Source organism: Octopus bimaculoides, chromosome 1 (genome assembly GCF_001194135.2).
Source record: "Octopus bimaculoides isolate UCB-OBI-ISO-001 chromosome 1, ASM119413v2, whole genome shotgun sequence".
Classification (NCBI taxonomy): Eukaryota; Metazoa; Mollusca; class Cephalopoda; order Octopoda; family Octopodidae; genus Octopus; species Octopus bimaculoides.
Window position 1 is genome coordinate 75985820 of NC_068981.1, and position 10859 is coordinate 75996678.

The 10859-nt window shown below is 34.7% G+C and overlaps 1 protein-coding gene across 1 annotated transcript in view; it reads left to right on the forward strand.

Annotated features, from left to right (window-relative positions):
* The window catches only part of LOC106869508 (uncharacterized), a 526190-nt gene that overhangs the window by 5695 nt on the left and 509636 nt on the right, over positions 1–10859 (forward strand). The window contains exon 3 of the mRNA XM_014915276.1: positions 9514–9761. Within this exon, the coding sequence (XP_014770762.1) occupies positions 9514–9761 (248 nt within the window). The remainder of the gene's footprint in view (positions 1–9513; positions 9762–10859) is intronic.

Sequence of the window (10859 nt, forward strand, 5' to 3'; positions counted from 1 at the left end):
GAGAGAGAGAGAGAGAGAGAGAGAGAGAGAGAGAGAGGGATAGAGAAATCAGGCGGAGAAGTGTTTTAAATAGACAATTCAACATATTACATTGAATTTTACATAAACTTGCGAATGTAAACGGCAAGATTTAATGTAAACACAGCACCTATTTATTCACACATACTTATATATGTGTGTATGAATATATGTGCATGCATGTGAATATATGTGTATATGTATGCTGAAATATATGCCTGTGTGTTTGCATATGTTTATATGTTTGTAAAGCTTAATATTTAGCAATATATATAGGGATTTTTCTCTACTGGTTCTTTCCTAAAGTTTGTGCTATTCTAATTCTTTTGTAGTCTTTGTATATTACTGATATTATTAGACGTGGCAAAGAAAGTTCCCGAATAGCTGAATACTTTTTACGCAGGAGAAACCTCGCCTCGATATTTCATGCGTATTTATATTGTGAGTTCAAATTCCTCACAGGTAGACCTTGCCTTTCATCTTTTCGAGGATCGTTGAAATAAATACCAGTCGTGTACAGGGGTCGTTGTAATCGACTAACCCTTCCAGCAAAATGTTGGGCCTTGTATGTAGATTAGAAAAGGTTATTACACGAAACAATATGTTTTTCGGAGATTTACATATGAGTAGCCGAGTGCTCGACTAGTGCTTAGTTAATCGTTTCTACTGTAGGCACAAAGCCTGAATATTTTGGCGATGAGGAAGGGACTAGTCGATTATCAGTATTCAAGTGGTATTTCTTTTATTCATCCCAATAGGATGAAAGTAAAAGTTGACCTCGGTAGTGTTTGAACTCAGAACGTAAACCCAGAAGAAATGCCGCTAGGCGTTATACCCAGTACGCACACGATTCTACCAACTCGCCGCCTTTCTAATATCTTAATAATAATATTCATTTTAAATGTTGGCACAAGGCCAGCAAACTCGGTGGAAGAGATAATTCGATTACATTGACCCCAGCGCTTAATTATTAATTTTATCGACCCCGAAACGATACAAAGGAAATTCAACCTTGGTGGAATATGAACTCAAGACGTAAAGACAGATGAAATACAGCTAGGCATTTTACATGGAATGCTAACGATTTTTCCAGGTCATCGCCTTTCAAATGCTTTAATAACCTTTTTTTTTCTAGAGGTACAATGCCTGAAACTTTTGTGAGGTGTAGTCGATTACATGGACACCAGTACGTTGCTGGTACTTATTTCATAGATGCCGTGAGAAAGAAAGGGCAAGTCGGTGGAATTTGAACTCAGAACGTAACGACGGACGAAATGCCGCTTAGCATTTTGCTCAGCATGCTAATGATTCTGCCAGCTCATCGTCTTTCTAATACTTTAATAAGAATATTGTTTCTGGTTTAGACACAAAACCTTCGCTTTGAGTGTTATCATCGTCTCTACTACTTAACTAGTATTTTATCTTATCGACTCCAGAAGTATGAAAGATAACTTCTGCTGAAGATGAACTCAAACTTAAAGAGCTATAAATAAACAACATTAAGCATTTAGCCCGACACTCCTACGATTGTAATAATTCACCGCCTTAATTGCTTACATGAAATATATATAAAACATTAGCTTTTCCTTATAAGCAATGGGTGTGAAATTAAGCCAGGATGGGTTTGGCGGAGACGTCAGTTACTGTAAGAAATTGTGCGTCGGTACGCTTCCTTTCAAAAATAAGCGAAATATCAATTGAGAATTTTTATTTTCCAACTGAATTTCTGAACGTATAACACACAAAATGCTATGCATAATAATTTGCATAATAACAGATTTGATTATATATTCGATAATAAATATAACATTTTTAATAAGAGGGGGTAACATTTTGAATTATCTTATACCTTTTCTAGAAACTCTCTACCTTAAATCGGCGTTCCATGCTTGCTTTGCCTTTGGATCTCAACACCTAATGGATTCGTAGAAGTGCCATTGTAATGTATGGCGTGTTTAGATACGTTTATTCAGAACAAGAGAATCTCATCCTTTTCCAGGTTGACTACATCCGATTTCTTTTAGAAACAGAGGAAAAGCAAACAGGAAGAAAGTATGTGAAAGAAAGAAGAATTTATTCAATACAGGATTGGTACTTCATGTTTATGACCCCGAATAGATGAAGAGTAAAATTCTTCTCTCGTATTTGATCTTAAACCCCAAAGAATCAGAACAATTGTCGTAAATCAAATTATCGGATGCACTAACGACTCTGCCTACTGACCGCTCGAGATGGGTGTTCCGTATCGCGTTTATTCCGGGTGAGAGGTGCAGTTAATTTAATTGATATACTATTAAGTATTATATCATTAAACTTAGGAAAATTAAATACAAAATAGAGATCTATACATTGGGAACAATTTGCGTAAAAGAGATGTAACAAAATTCCGCCAAGTAATTTCTCTGATGGTCTAACATTTCTCTGAACACCTAAAGATAAATGTTCAGTTGTCGTTGTTGTTGCTGCTACTGCTTATCTCCAGAGTAACATTGATCAAGCGGGTCTGTGGTAAAAGCATTCCAGTTGTTAGAATCTGATTTCCTTATAGTTTTGCTGAGATGTATTGTCTGAGGCGTTTTCCTTGTTTTAAGATAGTAGATGTAGATTTCATGGATACATTACGCAGCATGAACAATTCCGTAGTCACTCCCTAGTTGGCTCATGTTACAATTCATTGTTCAGGCGCCTCCGAAATATATACGACATTATTCCACTCCCTTCATAACAATATGAATACTTGATCGGTTTTCAGAAATATCTTGTGTAAGTTGGCTTTGTTCCATCACACTGAGAATATATTTATTTGTTTAATTTTGGTTTAACTAGTACATCACTTGGCATCGTATCAGAGCAGCATGAGACTAGTAAGAGACCTCAATTACTTTCTGTCAATCATAAGAAAAGCCAGATAGGTTTAAAACCTTAAAGCAAGGAACAAGTGCAAAAATAAAAACAAATAAAAATAAAGAATAGAGATGAATTTTAAAATATCGAAGCAAAATAAAAAAAAAAGAACAAGGAAAATAATATGAAATAAAACAAGAAAAGATGAATAAACGACGCCTGGAGATTTATAAACTGAAAGGCTATTTGGCACCCGAAATACTTTCGAGATGCAATGTCTGAGTAGTTTGCTTTGACATAAGTTGATATATGAAAAAGACTATATATATATATGTATATATATATATATATTATATACATACATACATACATGCATGCATGCATGTATATACACATGTATGTGTGTGTGAACGTATGTATGTATGTCAATATATGACATTAACATAAATATTTAGAAAAAAACGAAAGCAACTTTGTAACGAAATAAATATTGCTAAAAAAAGAAAGAAAGAAAGAAAGAAATTGAAAATATATAAAAATGATAAAATTTGACAGGAAAAATATTCTGTAAAAATAAATTTACAAAATTACAATGAAATGGATTTTGTTAAACTTGAACATAGAAAGTTTTCTCTATTTACTTAAAAATAATATTAAGAATTCGGAAATATGCATTGCTATTTCACTTAGGTTTTTGCAGTACGCAATATATTTGATAGATATTTATCGAAATAGATCAACAGACTGCAAAGAACTGATCTGAAGGATACTGATGGTTCTTATTTAGGCACAAGTAGTGAAATTTTTTTATGGAGATACTTATTAATTTACATTGACACCAGTACTTTACTGGTACTTCTTTTCACCCAGACGTATGGAAATAAGGATATATTGATAAGAGTTATATTTGAAGCTACATGTAAGGAAAAGATCATGACAGGGATAGCGATGGCAAAGTATCCATAGAAATGCTTGCTGACATCTGGAGTAGCTATAATGTCCCAAATATAAGGCAAGGCTAGTGGGGGCGTTCTTTTGGCCAAATAGACATTTGCGGTTGCGAAGTATGAATTTTGAAAGAATTTGAAGAGAAAATAATCAATGCGTTTGAAATGTCGATGTATAGGAGAATGCTAGGGGACTATTACATGGACTATTGGGAAACTGAATGTGTATTACAACAAGGAGCTGAGCAACAACTCCTGAACATTGAGAAAAAATCAAAAGCTCATCTATTATAGTCATATTCGAAGAAACAGATGTCCGGAAAAATAAGCATAGAATGAAGAGTAGAAGAACGCAACGGATGGACAATATCACGAGTTGGTTGGACACATTGGCAAGGCAGCTGAAAAACTTTCGTTTTAGAGTCGTTACGCTCTGCAGACGTCCGATACATGACGACAATGATATTATGACAAAATGTAAAAGGCTGTTACTCAACATTCCAAGGTACCTTGTGCAACACAATGACGATTCTACTAAGCAATCGCCTTCATATTTTGATACAAGTTGATTTCCTCGATAGCAATATATGACTGGAACTTAATTTTAACGAACTCAAAAGGATGAAGCGCAAAATTTGCTACGTTAGGATTTGAAATCAGAAAGTTAAAAGCCAGGACAAATACCGCCAATCACTCCTCCAGCACTTAAACGTTTCTGCCATTCTCCTACTCCGCATTTTGTAACAATAGTAGGAATTAATTAACGTTACTAAATGGGTATGCATTTTGGTTAATGCTAAATTTCAGTAAATGAAAATCGCTGCTTTATCTTCCAGGTCTAATTTTCACACGGCAGATTTACTGTAAAAAGTTTCAGAGATATCTTTCATTTCCGTCTCTAACATCATTATTTAGGACTGCTTTAACCTACGTATTCCTCCATGTTCGGTACATGGGTGAACTGAGAGAAGTTCGTCTGCCATGACTACAATGTCGAATGACTACGCTCAATATCTTGACTTTATTGCTGTTTATTTGGGTAGTAGAATTAATTTGTCATTCAGTTTTACATCACTATCTGCTGCTCCAGTGCTTTTTCGCACTGTTATAATATTCTGCGTTGGAGATATTTCCCCTTTTTTACCTTCTATAATTTTCTAAAGCAAAATTGGAACGATTAATTGATACTACTTTACCGTCTGAATTAGCGATAGTCTCAATTGTTCATCAACCGCGTAGATAAAGATCACTCACACTCTGCTCATTCGAGTTTTAATTATTTTGACTGCATTTCAACGGTGAAGTGACTTGTTCCTCTAATTACAGGTGTAACGTTCATCAACAAAGTTAATTTATTTACTAAATTTATTCTGTTATCCACTTCACTAATACACAATATGGTTGTCTGTTAGGACGATGATTGTCTGATAACCATTAATTATATATTTAGTTTTCTGTTTATCTTCTGTTACATTTTGTGTTGCAAAGGGTGAACGTATGTCTTGTATTTATTTGTATTGGAGATTATTGTTGTATGCTTCAAATGTTTGCTTCCACATTTCATGTGAATCGTTTGATTATTGTCGTTATAGCGTTGTTTTCTTATTTCTTTATGATTATTGAATGAAACTAACTTAAATACAATATTATCAGCAAAAACTATACTATTCCCATTTGTTTTGAGTTTAGTTTTTGTATTTTTTATAAAATATTGTTACCATTGTCACTTATTTTTCCTTGTTCTTGTGAAATATTTTCAAATGGTCACCAACAACGAAATAATTTACAAAGGCCATTTGGAATATTTCCAGAAAAATCACGTCTTCGTGACTAACGTCTACGAAAAGGAAGCAGAAATTAAAAGAATAGAGAGCGACATAAAATAAAATAAAAAATCGAAATTAAATAGTCTGTAATATAAATAAATAATTGAACAATAGTAAAAATTCACGAGTAATTACATCTTTTGTGTTTGATATAATCTGCTCAAAATATTGTAACGTTTATTATAACATTATATGTAGTGTATTTGAAATAAACATCTTGGTGACATTTCAACGATCATAATAATAATGGTTTCTGATTTAAGCAGACGGTAGATTGCATTGAGAATAGCAGGTTAGTAATATTATTGGTTCTATTACTTAAAAGGTACTTTATTTATCGACCTCAAAATTTTGCGGAAGGAGTGTCGTCAGTTACACTGACATTAGTGCTCAACTAGAACTTAACGAAAGGATAAAATCAAAGCTGTCGGCGGAATTTGGATTCAGAAAGTAAAGAGGGACGAAATACTGCTAAGCGATTTGAATTGTATCGTCGCTCAGATTTACCCCATGAAAGTCATCGCTTTTGCCCACCGCTAATTATTTATAGAACACCAACGTAGATGTTCCATTCATCATTTTACTCAACAAGTAGTCGCTGTGTGGTAAGTAGCTTGCTTACCAACCACATGGTTCCGGGTTCAGTCCCACAGCGTGGCACCTTGGGCAAGTGTCTTCTACTATAGCCTCGGGCTGACCAAAGCCTTGTGAGTGGATATGGTAGACGGAAACTGAAAGACGCCCGTCATATATATATATATGTGTGTGTGTGTGTGTGTGTGTGTGTGTGTGTTTATGTGTCTGTGTTTGTCCCCCCTCCAACATCGCTTGACAATCGATGGTGGTGTCTTTATGTCCCCGTATTCTAGTAATCTAGCAAAAGAGTCCTATAGAAGACGTACTAGGCTTACAAAGAATATGTCCTGGGGTCGATTTGCTCGACTAAAGGCGGTGCTCCAGCATGGCCGAAGTAAAATTACTGAAACAAGTAAAAGAATAAAACAATAAAACAATCAGCCACTCTATCTGGCTCTTGCCTTGTTCCAGGAATGCAGTCTTCTTAACATCAGAGCCTGCAGAATACACATGTAATATAAAGCCACCCCAGATGTTCATCGCCCCAAAACTTGCTGTTACAGCCACAGCGTTTGCGTGCATCGTACCTAGTCTTCTAATCAGCGAATGTTGACAGAAAAAAACCCCGCCTAACTAGGGAACCGGGTCCCTACCACGAAAAGTGGATGATTACATTCATTTACATGTGAAGAGAAACAAGGCATGCGAGTCAGTGTTTAGTACATGACAGAGGTGAGATTGGCGTTCGTGGACTCTGCTCACTTGAGTTTGTGATATCCAGAAAGTGAACTGCATGAACTTATGTTCATACCTCAATTGGCTCCTACATTGTTTGATGCCTGTTAATCGATATATCAAATATTTTAATGCACTCATCATGTAAGGAATAAGAACTTCATTTCGTGCATGAACACATGAAATTATGGATATTTTCATGCTCTTTGGGTTTTATTTGCTGCTTTGTGGCTTCGTGGCTTCGTTCACATATTTTCATTCTTTGAAGTAATGTGTGTGTGTGTGTGTGTGTGTGTGTGTGTGTGTGTGTGTGTAATGATGTATGTATGTGTGTATACGTGTTTCTGAATAGATATATATAAGTGCCTGTGTATGTATGAGTGTATATGCATGCATTTATCTATGTGCGTATCAGTGTATATTTTGAACTGAATCCAATTCTCAAATATGTCGGAACGACATCATTGTACTTAATTCTCGGAGATCCCACCAAAATATGAGTTGTTCGCCTATTAGAACTTTTGCTATTAATTTCATGCAAAATCTATTATGCATGTAAACATTTTCTTTATTAGGAAATTGCTCTTTGGTGTATCAATTGCAGCTCGTGTTTCAATCCATGCAATATGCTGTTAATGACTATACTTTACAATCTAAACAATATTTCGTGCTAGGTTAAAAAAAAAAAACATCGTAAAAAAATCTAAATCCCACAATGAAACGACGAAAAAACAGTCAATGTATTTTCCCATGTATCACATGCGCTGAAGTAAATTTTCTCTTTGTGCTGTACTTTGAATTAAAACATATATCCCTCACAATATTATTACCATAAATGTATTACCTCAATATAAAAATGCAGTAGCAAAGTGAGGCTGAATACATGTTTATATTGTTGCATAGCTAAGCTATTCAATAATTTATAACGTGGCATATTTAATTGCAAACCTTATGTAGACATATGATTAGAGGAAAGTGCCTAAAATTAATTACATGAAAAACTTATTACACGATGTCCTCTTTCACCGAGTCCTCTTGACAGCATATCTGGAAGAAAAAAACCTCTAATTATTTTGATAAATCTAGCGTGCAAATAAGTTGCTTCACTTCCATAAAACAAAACCAGATCAAATGCTCTTCAAGCAACGTTTCTACTACTACAATAGTGATTGTTAATTTGTGTGTAAAAATTTCACTAGTGTACTGGACGGCAATTAAAACATATATGCATCCCTAAAGGAACTTTTACAATTGCCGTATATATTTCCTGTCCCATTTATCGCACCTAATGCGTCAAACAGCGCAGAAAAGTGAACCGCTTCATCCACTTTCAATGAACTGGTAATGATGCTAGAGCGTGGGACTCAGTATATTGTATTTCGCTATGAAGTTTTCATCCATCAAATTACTCAATATAAATCCCATTTTGTGTGGTGTCGCATATTTTTTGGATCGTCATTGAAAAAATATGATTTGTGATGTTCAAAATTTAGGTAAATGCATCCCTCATCACAATTTGGTATCCTTATACATTTAGAAGGGACAATAACTCATTCCAAATTATGTTTGCAGCTAAATTAGCAAGATGAAACGTAATGTAGTTATATAAACATTAGAGCGTATTTCCTTATATTGATTTTGTATTTTATTAAAAATTGTTGTGTCGACGCCCCCAGGCGAAGAAGTAGGATCTCCCAAGACATATAAATAGAGGTATTCTGGGCGTGGTAGAGTTTTGAGTAGCAGTCGAGTAGCTGTTGAGTAGCGGTTGAGTAGAAATCATTCGAAGGTGCTAGATAGCAGTAGCTTGAGACATAACAACAATAAAGGTCATTTTTACCATAATCTGTACGAAAGAATAGCATACCCTGACTCGAGGAATTTTTATCCACACTATTTCTTGGTATGATTCAATATAAAGTATAGAAGAAACTATATATTCTAATATTAAACACCAGTGTTCAAACGTCCCCGCTACTTCAAGATTAAGAAATAAGAGTATATATCACACGTTTAGCAATGAATTATTTTTATTGAAGGCTCTGAATTTATAATAGAATGACAAAATATTCAAATTCTTAGAAGTCGGCTTTCAAGCGAAATATATTACAATGTGAAATATTTCACAATGATTCATTCATCTAGAAACGTTCATATTTTTCTAAGGCCTATGGACATAAAGTATTTTTCATTGAATATAAACAAAGCAGCTACAGGCGTGGCCGTGTGATAAGACGCTTGTTTTCCAACCACATGGTTCTGGGTTAATTCCCACTATGTGGCAACTGTCTTCTACTATAGCCTCAGGCCGACCAAAGCCTAGTGAGTGGATTTGGTAGACGGAAACTGAAAGAAGCCCGTCGTTATATATATATATATATATGTGTGTATGTGAGTATGTGTGTGTGTGTGTGTGTGTGTGTGTGGAATACACAATTTTGTTAATAATTGTAAAGCTATGCACGTGCAGACCAAATACTACACCCAGACGCATATCTCATATGAATTTAACGATAATTAAGTTGTCATTTTCTTTATATTTAATTCTCTTATTTTTCTTATATTTCAGTGAGTATCCAGCCATACAGAAGCCTATTTATACGCATGCGAGAAGCACACTTATCAACGTTGCCATTAAAGACAGTGACAAATTCAAGCGTAGAAGATTGTGCTCGACATTGTGTACAAGAAGTGACATTCGAATGTAAATCATACGATTACGACAATTTCGGACAAACATGCCGTCTACATAATTATACGCACCTGGACTACGAAACCGTATTAATGCCTGGACCGCATGTGGATCATTACAGACGTAAGTGAAATTTTAAAGTTTTTGCTTCTGTATCCAAATCAATATCGCAATTAATAGATAACGGCATGCAGGATATTATATATATGAAAGAGTCACATTAATCTATTTCTCTGTCCATCTCTCTCTCTCTCTCTCTCTCTCTCTCTCTCTCTCTCTCTCTCTCTCTCTCCTTCTCTCTCTCTCTCCTTCTCTCTCTCTCTCTCTCTCTCTCTCTCCGTATTCACATGTATATACAAATACACACACAAACACATATATACATATATATACACACACACAAGCACACATAGGTTGATTAACTGATATAGTCTATGAACAGAGAAGGATAAAATAAATACTAGTGCAATTAATGATATCCGCATAATTGTGTAAATACTATAATGACTACAAATATAATCACTAGAACGATGAATATGTTATTAATCAATGCATCAAGGGTTATAGTTTGCATGATATATATAAAATATCCATATGTTTATACAGAGAGACTCGTAACTCACAATATCCCATGAATTCGTTAATGGCATACGGTTCCATTTATTACAGATATAAGCAAATATCTACATGACGCCGAATCATGTGAACTAGTAGATAATCTAAGATGTCAGATTGTTGAAGGTTATTACTGTTTATTGTTATTTAACACCTTGAAATATGTGGTATATAAACTAGATATTGAATTCACCATGAAAGAGAGTGTGCGTAATATTGGTTACCTAGGGATAAAAGATGCCATTCGTGTTCAAAACAGGCAGGCCAATAATTAGCAAGACAAAATTGAATGAGTTTGAGAGGATAAAATACACCGCTACACAGTCTTCGGCCGAAATTTTCTTAGTACCTCTCATCTCATATAGATACGAATCCTCCATAATCCAAGGGTTTTCTGAAACTATTTGGATGAGGTTTTTAACGTGAATTATCAACGTTAGCTAAACATTGGTGAGGTATTATTTCAACATGTTTGGTATCATTTATTTTATACCTAACTTTCAGCACAAATTGCAATTAGTTTAACAATATGACTTTCCATATGTTCGTCAATGATTCAAATATGCTTTACTCTTAGACACACACACACACACACACACACACACA